Genomic DNA, 16,556 nt, shown 5'->3' with positions numbered 1-16,556 from the left:
TCACTCTATGCTCTTTATGCAGAGAGAGTGAAATACTGACCAAAATAAGCATGGAATGAATGAAGCTGTGGCACATCAGTGGCGATCAGCACTGACTGAACCAGATCTGACATTTGATTAGACATTTGAAATAACTTCTTCCAAAAGCATGGGAAAAAAGACAATGAGCAAATTTGCAAGAAATTACCAAAAACACTAGCAAGACAGTTACAAGAAAAGTTGGAAGAAAAGTTACATGAAAATGACCAGGAAAGATAAAATAAAATAGAAAAACATTACAAAAACGAAAAAGTTAATTATATAATATTATATAATATATAATTATTACAATTATACAGTTAAAATAAAATTGCAAGCTCTCCTCTTCTTGAAAGGGATCAAAAATTTTGGGGAAACCCTGAATGTTTTTTTTTGTTTTGTTTTGTTTTTTCAAGTGAAATTTTTGCAGTACTGAATATTGGTAGCAAATGAGCCCAAAATATTGGTATTTTCCTTCAAAAACCTGAAGCTAAACTGAGCTACACAACATGAAGGCCCGTGTGCCGTGCTCTCTGCCATCCTGCCTGTGCAGCACAAAGGAGGAAGGTGATCTACATTTGTCTTTGTCAGCGGTGATGTGACGGTGATTGACGTGATCCTCCTGTGCTCAGCAAAGCCAACATCAGCACAAGAAACACAACATCATTAAGGCGTGACCTCTGACCTGTGGGCTGCCTGAGTCCGGGGCCCTCTGACCAGGACAAGCTCTCTCTCTGTCTCCTTCTGCTCTGTGACGGCTGCTCACCGCCACTTACTCCCTTCCTCTTGGAGCCTCTCATTAACTCTCCCACCTCCCCTTCACATCGCTTTCTTATGAGAAACAAACAAGCTGAGCCCTCCCTCCCTCCCTCCCTCCCTCCCTCCCTCCCTCCTTCGCAGCACTCCACACCAGCGTTATTGAGATGCAGGGTGACTCATGATAGGCAGACATGGCAATAAACAGGACACTTGCGATTATATGAAACGGTTTCCAGAGATGTGACAAGAAGAAGGAGAGGGAGAAGACGGAGAAGAAGTGATTGATGCTGACTGGCACGGTGCAGCTCTCGTGTCTGAGTCGTTCCTCCTCTGTTCGTACACCTCCGCTTGAGGACGTGGGCTAGCAGAGGCATGCTAATGCCGGCAGCCCGGCAGCCCTGAAACAGATCCCTGGCTAGCCTGTGTGGTCTCATTAACGAGGCTATAATCCCATCATGGCTGATGCTAATAGATTATGATACTGCCTTTGTGTAACAAAAGCTCTAATCCTACATTCCCTCTGTATTATGGTTTCATCCCTCAGCCGCTCGACACACTCCTCTTTATCCACCTCTTCTGCTCTGCCAAGTCTGTTTTACAAATACATGGAGCACTTTTTCACGATCTGCAGCTTTCTCAAAGACCCTTTAAATGCTACCTGGAACACTGGTGCTATTTTTTATTTGTATTTTTTGTGATTTAATTTAAAGTATCCATTTATCATGATTACAAGCTGCTTTCTTGTCATTATCTATTTTTGCTAATTATCCAGTAATTTTTAAAATTAATTTTGTAGTGATTTTTGGGCTAGTCTGATCTTTCTTTCTTTGATTTTTTGGAGGGTAATTTTTTTTTTTTTTTTTTTTTTTTTTGGCAATTTTCTGGTCATTTTCTAGTGTTTTTTCCCCTTATCCTTTCTTTTTTTTTTTGTTGTTTTTTTCCCCCTTGTTTTTGAAAGAATTCAAGTGAATTTGCTCAGGTTAAAGCATTCAGTTATTTTCTTGTTAACCATGTTTGTCATTTCATATGCAAGCGTAAATACAATCTGAATTGGTAGATCTACAGTGTTTTTTCTGAGGACTGGTGAGTGCCACTTTTCAGAGCAAAATTGCACCCCTGACCTTGAACGTGGAAAAGCCATCTTATTCTAACAAACCATATATATTCTCATGTGGTGGTTTTGCAGACTGCAATTGTGCCTACACATCCAAGAAAAGTTGCATTATGTGCAGCGGCACAGAGCGCTGAGCTGTAATAGTACGTCTTGTGCCCAGTCCTGCTCACTTCCATTGTCTCAACACTGGGGAGCTGAACTGAGTCAGACAGTTATAGGGCACATCATGACACATTTTTGGAAATTAGACATAATGTTAAAATTTGTCTGAAATGCAGAAAGTTAGGCTTTATTACAAGTCAGAGCATGAGTTCATGGTGCTCCACAACACGCTGAACAGCCCATTTCAGAAGTTTCAAAATGAGGTTTACACCGTGTGAGGAAAGACGGAGTGTGCAGTGGAACTTAGTTAAAAGCCATAAGGAAATGAGAGATGATGGAGGGGGATAATGTAATAAGGTCCTTGAAAAAGCTCCTTGCTGAGCACGTCCTTGTGTGTGCCGGGGTTACAACAATATGACAGGCTCATATGGCTTTTTTCCCCCTTTTTTAAACTTTCACTCTATTTTAATGCATTTTATAGTTGTTTTTAGGGCTGCAACTAACAAATATTTTCATTATCGATTATTTGATTCATCACTGATCAATCATTTCATCTGTAAACTGTTAACACTAACAGCTAATTTTGCTGGATATCAAACGGTTGATGTTAAAACAGCTCATCATTTGCACGGTAAATGTTTCCATGTGTTAGTTTATGATTGTTTGATTGCCATGATGTTGTATCTCCCTGTGTCAATGTGTATTTCATGCATGCATGACTAAGGCCTTTGACTGAAATGTCACAGTGCTTTTGTCAATAAAATCTGACATTTTGGAAGTTTGGAAGAAGGACATTTAACAGGACTATGTCCTTACTACATGTCATCTATTTTTGTTTCGACACACCTGCATTAAAAACCACTGTGTGGAAGTGGTTTGTTTGCATTTGGTGAAACTGGGAAACGCAAGTAATTCTTAGCATCTGTGAAGCTTTAAGCCAGCAAATATTTGATATTTTGACTTGATAAATGACTCTACACAGGTAGTTGATTATCAGAAATCTGTTGATCAACCAACCGATTACTTTGACTACTTGTTTCAGCTCTAGTTACATCATGGCTGATTGTTTTCATGGGAAATTGTTGATTTGGTATTGTAAAGCACTTTGTCACTTGGTCAGTATTTATCCAAAACATCAGTTTGGGCCTTAAAGGCATGTGAATGGGCAGCGTTGTGAGCAGCTGCGGTGAGTCGATGAGCTGCTGGATGGCAGAGCTCACAGCCAGGCTGCAAAAACAAGGCAGCAGGAGGCCAGGATTTTAGAGGAGCTCTGTTTCCCCTTAACGCCGACAGGCAGGACAGAGGGCGGGCGAGCTGCTGGGTGAGCAGGGAAGGAGCAGACAGCCTGACAGCCACCACGTCCCGGACGATCAGGCTGTCACACCTCTCCAATAAGTTCTGACAGTCAACAAACATTTTCCAATAAAATAGACCAATTATACCGGATGTCCAAACACTCAGTGGAGCTTTAGTGAGGGAGGTGACGGACGAGTTTCCACACACTGAAGTGGAGTTTTATTCATTAACACAGGTGGAAGATGTTGAAGCCACTTGTTACAGTTTCATTTATCCTGAGCCTTTGGTCGGCATACTGTTAATCGAAAGAACTCAGTCTATCTCAAGCGTAATGGACCCTTTAAATTAAACCAGGCAGCCATATAATCATTAAAAAGTCAAATGGGCTGATTTTATTTGGTACTTAATGTGTTGATGTTGAGCTGAAGGCTTATTTTTTAAAGGCTACAATCCAAGCACAGTATTTTACACTGTTGTAACTTTGAGCCCATGTGTGTTCTGCTCAGAGGGGTGAGAATTAAAATATTTCAGAGGGTGATGTGATTCACACACTGATTATTAACACAAGAAGTGATTATGCCATACCAAAAATATTAACTGTTAGCCTCCTGCCGTTGAGGGGGACACATGTTGGAGGACCAAAATAACAACTTTCTCCAGAGTAAGAGTAACAGAAGTGAAAGACAGCTGGTAGGTAATGTGTCTAGTTTCTTCTTTTCCTTCACTCCCCTCTATCACCTTTCACAAACCTTTCAGACTCCTGCTGACCGCCGTAGTAACTGAAGACCAGCACACAGAGCTAGAAGAAAATAGTTCCACCATTGATTTTTTTTTTTCAACATTTTTTATACCATTTCAGGATGTAAAAAATGTGCAAGATCAAACACAAACGTTGTTTATTTAACAATTTGAGAGGTTTAAAGCAGTTATTTTTCAGAATGTTAGCTGGGCATGAGGCTAACAGTTAGCATTTGGAGCATCCAGCCAGTATCCAGCACTCAGTAACAATGAGAGGAGGATAGCACAAACAATTATGACTTTTTCCTCCACTAAGAATCCTGAAAAGCTGGATTATCTATACATCTGATGGTTTGACCCTCCTCACCTCGCCTATTTCAAGCATAATCCTAAGACATCTTCACCACAGCGAGCCAAATACCTCTGTGTGCTCAATGTCCACTGTCCAAATTAAGTCAGGACAAATATGGAAGATGTCCTAAAATATTTGAACACACACGCACACACACACTGTTTTTTTTTCACTTTTTTTTTTTTTTTTTTTAGCTCATGCAGATTAGCCACCGAGTATTTCTAGACTTGAAACCAAAACCGAGAACAAAACCAGAGGCAAAATGAAAACTGAGGGAGGTGGCAACCACTCTGAGCCAGTCTACTGTGTAAATACTGACACACTTGCATCAGAGGGATACAAACACACACACACACACACACACGCGCGCGCGCACTGGAAGCGAGCCAAAAGCTGCCGTACATGAAGATTCAAACCAGCAGCGTGTATGGGTGGCTTATCCTCTTGGAATATGGGAGCATCGTGAAGTGTGTGCACCCCAGGAGGCTTCTGGGCTTGTAAAACGGCCTCGGTGGCCATTAAAAGAGCGTGCAGGGAAATCACCAGACCTGATGACTCCCAGTGGGTGGCTGCCACACCATTATAGATCCACCACCACCAGATGGCTACATACATTTTGCGTTGAAGGCTTTCTTTGTCCTTCTGCAAATGTAAACTGTCTGGACGGAGTGAACAACTCAAAGAATCATCACACTCGATTCCTGTTCCATCGCTCAGGGCTACGTTTTGTGCTCCTTACATTACATGCCACATTACCATAACATTCACATTAACTGCATGCAAATAATTAAATACTGCATTGATACTGCATATCAAGCAAATTAAGGTGTGTTTTCATAACATCTGTTCAAGTGAATGAGGCATAGCATGTGTGGGAATGATAATGAAACGTTGCTACAGGCAACCAGTTTGTTTACTAGCTGTGCCAAGTTTTTCAAAGATACATTTTTATACTTTATTTTACTTCCAAATCTTTATAAATAGTTGCACTGTGCTGCATCCTGTGTAATATGGCCTTTCCATTCTCTGTAGATGTGAGACAAATATCTTGATTTCTTCATCTGTCCACCTAAACGTGTTGATGTTTCCGTCCAATACCATGACAGCAGCTCTGTCTGAAGACGCGTCTTAAAGAGCAGCTGGTCATGTGATTCAATCCCACACATGACCTGTTTCTATATGGGAAATGCATGTCATTATCCCATTTCTTTTTACAGCATACCTGACTGAATTGAGCGTAAAAATGTTTTGTTACCTTTTGAGATTTTATTAAAAATTTTCCATTTCTAGCAAGTATTTCCTATTCGATAAAATTTTCATAGAAATGGGTTGATTAAAATATGCTTATTTCTGCGTCTTCATTCACTGGCTTTGGACACCAGTGCTTTCTGACTGAGCTTGGTGAGTGCCACCGGTGTTCATTCAGTATTTTTGGTTCTACTGTTTTGTTGTGTTTAACAACTACCCAGTTAAATGCGGCTCTGTCCCTGCTGGTCATCTCTGACTTTCCACCCTGCCACCTTTGCACTCTTACATCAAGGATTTTACACATTTTTTTCCCCTTACCCAGGACTACCCTCTAAAAAGAAGCAGGTGACACAGTTTACATGGCAGATGTTTCACATCCAGGTTTACTGGCATCATGATCATCCAACCTGACTGTGTTCTCTCAAAATGGACTGCCTCAGCAGTTTCTCATTATAACACTATGAGCATAAGTTTACACCTACCTGTTTACACCTCTGCTGATGTGAGCTAAAGCCTATAATTACCCAGGACTGCTGCAGGGTTCAGAAAATGATGGTTAGTCCGTTTACACTGAGGTCAAGTCCTGGATGCTGGTGGGATTTTGTGTCATGTGTTGTTTGCAGGTATGTTTGCAGTTTGCAAAGCGACGACTGTCAGAAGTCTTTGAAAGCTGACACATACTGCTAGTTGGCACTGCACTTCATATGACTCACCTATGTAGCTGCCTTTGTGCTTTTACATCACGCTGCTGATATTTTGTCCGCCTGCTGTGGATGTTCATGCCTTGAACAAGCCATTGTTGTTGGACAACATAATGAAAAGCTGACAGCTAACTGGGACAATAGTGGTATTGTTCTAACTGCTGGAGGAGGAGGAGGACGAGGAGGAAGGGGAGGGGGTGCTACATGCTATGTAGCTGCAAGGCAGGACTCACCTTGGGTGGTTTGAAGGGGTAGTCTGGTGTGAAGGCGATGTCCAGGAAGAACACTCCTCCCTCGTACACAGAGCCTGGAGGGCCCAGGATGGTCGACCTCCACTCATAGATGTTGTCTCCTTTAGGACCGGCACTGCAAAGAGGAAAGGAGAAATAAATGAAAGGGGAGAAATTTAATCTACGGGGGGCGTTTAGGGAGGAAAACACATGTTACTCAATTCTCTATCCAGCAAGGGAGCAAATAAGTCTGTGTGTGACTATCAGCCGTCAAATCAACTGCACAAAGCCGTTTGAAGTTCTTATTCATTAGCAGATTACATTAGAATGAAAATAAAGACCGCATCTGTAAACTGGTAGATGGAATGATCAGTGTCATTTGGATGGCTGATCTGTCTGGTATCTTTATGCAAGCATGACACACACACACACACACACACACACACACACACAGAGAGAGAAAGAGAGAGAGAGAGAGAGAGAGAGAGAGGAAGGTGCTGAGCAGCAGCAGATCTCTTTCTTTATTGTTCATCAGTGCTTTACTGTTGGGCAGCTGGCTGCTGGCGAGCTCCATTGTTACCTTCATTCTTGCCACACACACACACACATACACGCACACAGCTGCAAGAGGAGAGGCACTAATCCAATTCCATTTTCAATTGGAATAAGGCCAGATGCCCCTGTCGCTTTCTTGTATTACTTTTACAGAGAGAGGGAGAGAGAGAGAGAGAGAGAGAGAGAGAGAGAGGGAGCGCATGTGTGAGGCACATGAATGTAAGGTGAGAGCATTAGTGGGGCTGTTCATGTGAAACAGCAGCCTGTTGTAAAGCACTGAGGCCACTGCAGGCTTATTTCATGTCTGTGTGTGTTTGGACACAGAGAGGAATGATGGGAGCAGGCCTGGGGAGGATGCCGATATGTTCCCCTGGATGGATAAAAATAGTCCAGAGAGCAGTGGCGTGCTGGGCCAAAGGGGGACACAAGTGGGACGGTAAAGCACTGTGCCCGGTGCAAAACTGCGGCCTGACGAGACTCACTGGTCAACAAGAGATCTATGTCTGTGTGTCAAATTGCCTTTCAGATTGAGCAAATGTAGGGGTAACATTAAAAAAAGGGCTAGAGCAATATATATACTGTATGTCGTCAATACTGGTTTAAAAACCGAATATGGTCCAGTAAGTGCCATCTACTTCTGACTTGATGGATAGTTCTGGACCCCCGAGTTGACTCTCATTAAGTCCAGGACCCCCATAAAACTTATTTTGCCCTCAGGACTCTGATATGAAGAAATATTTTGTTTCATGTTAATTATGAAATTGTCTAGGTGTCATATTTGTCAAATACATCCAAAGTGATGAGATTAAAACGTAATCACTCATGCATATTTTTGTGTCAAAGTGATGTTAGGCTTTAAGTTAAGCCTTTGAAACCAGAGCAAACTGAACTTGATGTCTTTCTGAAGCATGGGAAAAAAGGCCATAAACAAATTAGCAAGAAATTACTAGAAATCTAGAAAAAATAGAGGAAAAAAACATAAAAGGCACACCTGAAAACAAGCAATATATATATATATATTTTTTTCTCATAATAAAAGTAAATTTGTAATTAGCCAAAGGAAAAAAAATTACCAGAAAATTTGCAAAAAAAAAAAAAAAAAAACTGCCTGAAAAAAATACTACAAAACTGCATATAAGAAATAAGCAAAAACAAACAAACAAACAAACAAACAGAAAATTGGGGGAAAAAAAGAACAAAAACAAACAAGAAAATTAACAGAAAACAAGCAAAATACATACCTGAAAATTAGCAATAAATTTTTGATAAAATTATCAAAGATGTATTTACAAAATCACAAGAAGTGATGCTGGATGGACATCAGATTTCTTGTGTTCACACGAAAGGTGTTTAAATGCAACATTTAAAGTGAAATTGAATTAGTCCTCATTTTGCTGAACCCTGCAAGCCCCTCAAGGGCCCCCCTGGGGGTCCCTGAACCCCAATTTGAAAACCACTCTGATAGATTATAGGCATTTTATTGTGCAACTGAGCCATACAACAGTGGTTGTTATGGAAAGCCCTTGACCTGAATTGATTCTAATTATTGGATTCCTCTCAAGATGTTAAAACATGTTTTATTATCCTTTGCTACAGTAGAGAGTTGTAATGGTCTAATAGCTTCAGAGGCTTTTCCACACATATGGGGGAAACACATCATGTTTGTAATATTTTAAAGATACTAACAGCAGTTCAAAATATTGCCTATCAGCAGTATCAGCCTTTAAAACCTCTATCAGTCAAACTCTATTGCGAGGTAGACGTTTCAAATAGGCCTGGAGGCCTCTTATGGTTGTCCAGCCAGTGATTTTTCTCTCCACTGAGGTCCCACTGTAACTGTAGCATCTGGTTGTGTTTATACCTCTGCCAGCAACGCCTCCTCCCTGGTATAACCAGCACTGTTCTGTGACAGCGGGACAGACTGGGATCCAGCAGAGACAGATCTTTTCTTTCATTTTTTTTTTTTTAATCAGCTGCCTTGGCTCTGAAGGCCTGTCAGAGTGATGGAGGCAGCAGACCTCCCTGACACCAGATCTGTTTGACAGTGGAACAGAGGGGACATAAAGGCTCCCCTCAGGGGAACCTCTAATATTTATCACAGGGAAAAGTTGACTGAGCGTCATGCTATTTTGCATCCCTGCCTCATATGCATACAGTTCCATACAGTCAAACCTGGGAGTCACTGAGCAGCTCTACTGGACAGGTTTGAGGGGTTACATGTCTTGCTCAAGGGCACTTCAACATTAGTACTGAGGCAAGGGTGAGTGTTACTCCTTCACTTCCCCCACTGCCAGTCTGCCAATTCAATCCTGCAACCCCCAGGTTTACAGTGGGGATGCACTCATTGCTTTTCTCTTGCCTTGTTTGTTCTTATACCAATCCCAAACTGATTTTCTTTAGTTTAACATCATTTACTTAAATATTTAAAAAACCGTGGTACTGAAATCAAGTTAATCAGTCAAAAATATCATGACATTTGATTTTGTCCTTATTGTCCAACCCTAGTTACAGTCACTGGTTGATCGATCAGCACATCCCTAGTTTTAATGGGAAAGTCTCTCTATCATTACCGGCTTTGCTTTATCTGTGCTGTTAAGATGCTGGAGAGATTTCTCTCAAAGTCTATGTGCATCGCTATTTGCCCCAAAACCAATAACTCCTGCAGGAGGCAAAGGAGTGCTGTTCATAATGAGGCCTGGATGATGATGATGATGATGGAACCCAGCGATTTCCCACGGTGTCAATTTCCTCACTGTAAGCCATTAATAATGAGTGTGCAGCGCTAAGAGTCTCTCGCTAGAGGAGCACTATAATTAAGACGAGGCTCCTTCTGTATCCCTCAGCCCCCTTTAGACAGAGTTTCCCTGTGGTGCCTGAGACTGACCACTGGAAAACATCACACACTGAGATCATGACTGCTATTACCAACACAAGAAAGACCTTGTTCCCAACATACAAACTGTTCCCTCCTTTTGCTTCATTTGTACTCTTACTGGCATTATTTTGTATGCAAATTATTTGATCTTGATTAGTGAGTTGAATATTCTTGTTTCTGTTACACACGGTTGGTGTTTATATTTATCCACAAGTGTATTCTGCACTGTAAGTTGTTACTTCTGTCTGTTTACATGATTCAGAGCCGTCAGCTTGTAACAGTCTGTGAGAGCTGTTCTACTGCATTGTTACTGTTTCTATGCATTTTGGTTGCTAATATGAGTTGTCTATGCCTGTGTACACCGAATGCTTCTTGATTGATAACTGTTACAGTGACTGTTATTCATATGTTGTGCAGTTTGAATGCTTATTCAGTGTATGCTAATCGCTGATTGCGAGCCTATTACAGGTCTGCCATTTCTGTCTATTCAACCATTTCTGTGACAAATCAGCCTGTATTGTTTTGTTCTATTGGTATAGAAGCCTTTTATGCACTATTTGAGACAGATAAACAGTCTAAACTCCAGACCTGGATTCTGCATCTCCTTTTTCCATACTCTCACCTGAACACCAAAAATAGTGTCCTGATCCAACAGCCTGAAGGGATTGCTGCCACACCAACAGATCTATACAAATTGTCTCATACAACTGTGGTCCCCTGAGGAGGACCTAAGCATCCATTTCAGCCCAAGATGTTCACGCCAGATGAGAGTGATCCAGAATGAGATGTGGACTGCCCATGCAGACAAAGCCACCTGCTATCATACCTTCAGGACCACGGGGTCAGTCACCCAATTAGGAACCGCATTCCTGTTCATGAGCGAGCCAGACAGACTTCCTCTGATATTCTCAGGTATATTCATAGCATGAGAGACGACAAGACGCAACAACATGTACGATGCCTTACGAACATGGTTTCTAGCTCTCCTGTATTAGCTTCACAGTGTGCCAGATCATGGCCTAAACATCATGAAGAGGAGACTTTATCCACACCTGTGCCCACTGGCAAGCTGACGCAACCTAGTGGTGATCGGGACCCACGTCGGTGTGAAAGTGCCCCACAGGTGCCATTCAGTAATGAGTCTCTACACCTACAAGGCAGCCAACATGATCCAATTGAGGAGCTCAGTGACAGCCTTAAGGGAGCAGGGCTGTCCAGTCAGCATGCAGCGAATTCACCAGCAACTTCAAGTGAGTCATCCCCTCTATACCAAGACTTCCCTCCACCAACATCAGAGGGTAGAAGAGTCCCGTCTGCCTCGAGGCTCTCTGGCCTTGCTGCACATCTCCAACCTGATGGACGGACCCAACATCAACAGTGGGGTCCTTTGCCCTCCAAGTCCGTGAAGTGCGGCTCACACGTATCTCGCCTCTTAGCTGAGTTGCCTATGACCTAAGAGCCGGTTTCCAGAGATTTGAGAATCCCATCCACAGTCCTGTTCCAACACTGTTTGACCTGGCTGAGTGGCTCGAGCAGGAGGTGTGTGCGCAGGTGAGTGGAGACAAGCACTGTAGTAAGTCAGATAAAAAGAAGCCAGCTCCACACACACCTAAAGATCTATACACATTCTCATCTCAGAATGTGTTTCACCCATTCCTCCCTCCCTCCCTCCCTCTCATGTCTTTTGTAGCCCTTCCCGAAAACTATTTTTATTCAGGCAGAGCACACACACGCACGCACGCACGCATGCACGCACAGCAACATAAAAAAACAGGAACTTTCACTTGTGGCTGCAGAGGTTTGAGACTGGTGCGCTTCCTTCAGTAAAGTCGTGGAGAGGAGCTCTGCTAAAACACAAATACTCAAAAGCAGCTCTGTGCAGCTCCGAGAACGTGCTAATCGTGACAAATGTTTCAATTGAGTAAGTGCTTGTGGTTGAGAGAGTAACCAGAATTCCTTGAAATAGCTTGTTCAGAGATCATATGAATCTCATGGTGAGACGGTGCTATACAAAGCCAGCCTGAATGAGGACTGTCTGCTCCACTGTCTGCACATACCAGCTGCACATACCTGAGAAAATGAGAATGAGAATGTGTTTGCCTGGTGTTTTGTTCTGGGTTACTCGACCTATTGATGGCAAAAGTGAGCTGGACAGTTGTGTATTGAAAAGTTTTGTTGCAGTTACATCCAGAGATCAAGCACGACACCAACTGGTTTTGCCATGATTGCTTTACTTTGCAACTCTGCCTAAACTTAATACACAATGTATAGAACCAGATCTAACTTTAGTTTTTGAATCAAAATTAAATATGTGGAGGAAAAATATAAACGCTGCATTTTTAAAACTGCATTCAAAACATTTTCATACTTTTTAAGTAGTTAAATTTTGATCATTTAAAACGTCATCAAAGGTTTGAAGTAGGGATGCACCGATAAAGGCTGATCCAGTTGTAATTCATGGCTCATATGTCTGACTGATGTCACCGATCCATGCACCGGTATGCAATAGTTGCACACACGATGCTGACTGTAGTGTTTCTATAATATTCCTGTAGTTAGTCTACCCCTACTGCCTCCACATTGTTAGCCTGGCTGTAGCTGGTGAACACGGAGGTTTTCTTCTTCTTCGGCAGTGCCTTCACAGATGCATGTACTGATTATGGCATAATGCCACAGTGGCGTGTGCCGGTATTGGAGTCAAATTAGAAAATTAGTGGCCATTGCTATGAGCCAAATCTAGTTACTAGTAGTTGATAATGCCCATGATTTATTCATGTTTTCACATAATTAAAGAAGTTGCCATAGCAGTTTGCATTCCCACACCTGTTGGTAGCCACTTATAATTAGCCACAATAAACTGCTTTGGACTACATTTAAATTGAATACATTTTGGTAAATTTTTGCTCTTTTAGTTTTGTGTGGTTTACTACAGCCTCATGTAACACCTTGTGCCATGAACATAATACCTGATCATAACACCTCTGGTCCAATTTGATTCGAATTTGGATCAGAGCTGAAAAAAGTGGATTGGTGCATCCCTAGTTTTCAGGGTCTAGGTACCCTGGCAGATACAGAGAGCTAAAGTAGCAGTTTGCACTTTAGTCCCACACAGGAGACAACAGAGGATATACTGTATATCCATGTTAACACCATTACATCAACCCGTGTTTGGAGACCAACTCACACCTTGGGCTATTTATGACTTGCAGAGCGTCAGCCAAGGCTCTACATGTCATGGGAGCTGCACCATGAATTAAACCACGGCAGAGAGGAAGGACAGAGGAGAAATGAGAGAGGACAGAGAATACAGGCCAAAAAAAGGGAATGGGAAAGGAGAAAGTCGAAAGAACAGGCAAACAGGAAAGCAAAAGCTTAAATTAGAAGGGCTGAATAGAAATGACAAAAAAATATGTCAGTTTTTATGTTTCCTTTTTGGTCATAAAGAAATGATATAATGTGATGAATAGTGATGAAAATGCAGCATTTATAGGCTTGTTTTTTTCTTGTTGCATACCAGATGAAAAGTGGCACTAGATATTCTTTCTGTAAAACATCTGTCCACCATGAGCTCGCAGAAATCTCAGTGTTGTTTCTCTCATCTGTAAGATCCTATTGTGGCTGTATGACCATAACATGATGCATTAGATTATCTCCACGAGCATTTGAGAAAGCATTAAACAGTCACAACTGCCTAATTCTTGAAAGTCTTCGTCCTTTTTACTCATGGATTTTTTTTCTAACTTTAGAATACCTTATTATTCACTTCAAGCCAGCTAATGGAAACAAATTTAAATTATTCTATTAAATGATTCTATCATTCTATTAAATCACGTGATTTTTTGCAACAATTCAAAAGTTTGCTTAACAGCTGAATGGAAACGTAGCGACTGAGAGACAGAGAGAGAAAATGAGAGACAGAGAAAGACCTTGCCGGCTCTGTCCTGAGCCAGTCAGCTATGTGACTGAGTCAGCCAGAATAATAATGTTTTAAAGCCTCTCCCCCATGTAGAGACCAGCAGAGCCGTGTTCCACTGCCACACACACACACACACACACACACACACACACACACACACACACACACCAAATACTGGAGGGAGGGGGGCACAAACAAGACAGTTTGCAGTTTAAACAGAGTGCTCAAACAAGGAGGACTTAAAGGGCAAACAGATGAGCAAGTGTACTCCGCTTCATCATCCTCCATTCTTCTTCAACATCCGCGTTCTGTCTGCCAAACAGACAACGGGCCCGTGGACCGGGACTGGAGTCTATACATATGTAACAGGATGATAATGGGACTCCATCGCTCATCCTCTTCAAAGATGGAAGAAAGGGCAAAACTCTCTGAGGACATGCTTTCCTCATCTTCATCTCTCAATTCAACACACACAGTCTGCTTGATGCCGCTGCAGCAGACCACTGGCTTGTTATTAGACAGCAACGTGTGAGGCTTCTTCAACATTAGTAGCTGCCTTAATGGTAATGAGAGCGAGCGTCCGTCAGATTGTGGCACAAAACACAAAGGGAGCTTAATTGAATCCACTGCTGAGAACAAGACAAGGATTAGCATGTTGATAAAATTAAGTGTAGAACAATATATGAACAGGACAGCAGTTTTTTTTTTTTTTTTTTTTTTAAATCAGACCTCATCAAATCAGGATTGCTCACCTGACATGATGAAGAAGAAAGAAAAAGAAAGAAAGAAAGAAAGAAAGAAAGAATTGTACTCATTTGTCACCAGCTATTCTGATGACAAATTAGTACAACATAAAACCTCATCTATCAGCAGCTTCAATCCAAAAACGTCTGTGTCTTAGTTTTAAAAAATTGGTGGAACCTCTGATAAAACTACAACCATGATCAAAACAGTTCCACTTAATTTCAGCTCCTTACGGCTTTCTCTCCAGCAGCTCTGTGACCTCTGCAGAGAAAATGGCATCATTAATCAGTTTTCCCTGTAGGCATATCAGTGATTGTGTTTGCTAATCAATTCAGCTAATGAGGCTGACGGACCAAAAGCCTGGACTGCCCATTTCTATCAACAGACAGTCTAATAACATAAACCAACAGCTCTCAGCCTGGGGAGACTATCTGGGGTTGGCTGCAATAAGATTTATGGCCTCTGAAAAACCACAGCATAAAAATCTGTTATGTGTTTAATCTTTATGATACATTCCCATTTCTTACACAAATAAAAGCCATTTTCTATCATCATCTGGCTGGTTTAAGCCTGTAACAATGGGTTGCAAAAAGCTATCGCTTCATTTTGGAGGAGCGAACTTAAAAAAGTTAAAAAAAAAAAAAAAAAAAAAAAAAAGAGCTATAAGCCACCAATAAGGCTGTAGCGATACACTAATCTCACGATACGATACGACACACGATATTCAGCTCACAATACGATATATATCACGATATTCGGCCCACAATACGATATGATTCGATACGATTTGATACGATTCGATACACTTACATCATTTTCTGAAAGATTTTAAAGGGACAGAGTGATTTTGGTGTCATCTTGTGAGTGTTCCATTGACTTGAATTTAATTAATTGAACTGAAAACTGAAAGCATCAATCAGTTACACAATATATGGCTCTGACTGGACAGAGTCTACAGTTTGCAGATGCTGGACAAAATGAATCAAAGATGTGATGAGAAAATTAGTTTGGCTTGACTCCAATAATTTAACAATATGTTAAATTATTATTATTATTATTTTAAAAATGTAAATTACTTATCAAACAGACCTAACAATTCAGCTACCAATGAATGTCAGTGCGCTGCTGTAGCGCACTGACATGGATTGAAGGTGCTGGATTTGTATTCACCGCCTCTCTCCTGAATCTCTTAGCTCTGACTGCATAAACAGGGAAAGAAAGACGTCGACGTCTGTGTAAAGAGAGTATTTAGACGGGTAACTTGCTAGAAATGCTCTACATCGACACTAGCGGCTGGCTGCCCTAATCGCTCTTCCTGCAATGCGAACGGGGGGAATGGGCGGCGAGCAGAGTGCCAGACGGAACACAAGATTTGAATGGGGCTTAATGCATTGATACTCGCGGCCGAAAAATCGATACTTTCTGGGGAAACAAAATATCGATATATATTGCAGAATCGATAAAATTGCTCAGCCTTAGCCACCAAGAAAAAAAATTGTGACCATCAACCTTTCAAATTTTGTAGTTTTCATCCACTCAATCTGATATTTGTTTGCTTGCTTTTTTACAAATGTCTGACAATGTATTAAAAATTTAAATGTGTGCTGAAATTTGATATCCACTACATCTAATGACAGAAAAACGCTCTTAACAAACATGCTTTTATACAGTTCATCAGGTTTGCAGCATAGCAAAACACTTAGAATGCTGCCCCCATGCTCAAACTGCTACACATAAGACATTTATGATGCTCTAAGAATGTATAAAATGTTTACAGTCAGTATCAAAGCAACTTTTTAAAAGTGAGCTCTACCAGTGCTTTATTTTAAGAAGTCAGAGGTTTCTTTGAGTCATTACATTCCATTTCTGACCATGGAACACATCAAGGACCCTTTTCTGGGTGTAAAA

General features: G+C 41.4%; 1 protein-coding gene across 2 annotated transcripts in view; it reads right to left on the bottom strand.

Moving 5' to 3' along the window:
* Positions 1–16,556, bottom strand: part of LOC115367400 (ubiquitin-conjugating enzyme E2 E2-like) — a 60,180-nt gene that overhangs the window by 6,108 nt on the left and 37,516 nt on the right. For both annotated transcript variants that reach the window (XM_030063113.1, XM_030063114.1), the window contains exon 4: positions 6,562–6,694. In XM_030063113.1, the coding sequence (XP_029918973.1) occupies positions 6,562–6,694 (133 nt within the window). The remainder of the gene's footprint in view (positions 1–6,561; positions 6,695–16,556) is intronic.

Source organism: Myripristis murdjan, chromosome 11, assembly GCF_902150065.1.
Source record: "Myripristis murdjan chromosome 11, fMyrMur1.1, whole genome shotgun sequence".
Taxonomy (NCBI): domain Eukaryota; kingdom Metazoa; phylum Chordata; class Actinopteri; order Holocentriformes; family Holocentridae; genus Myripristis; species Myripristis murdjan.
This window is presented reverse-complemented; position numbering and strand designations above follow the sequence as displayed.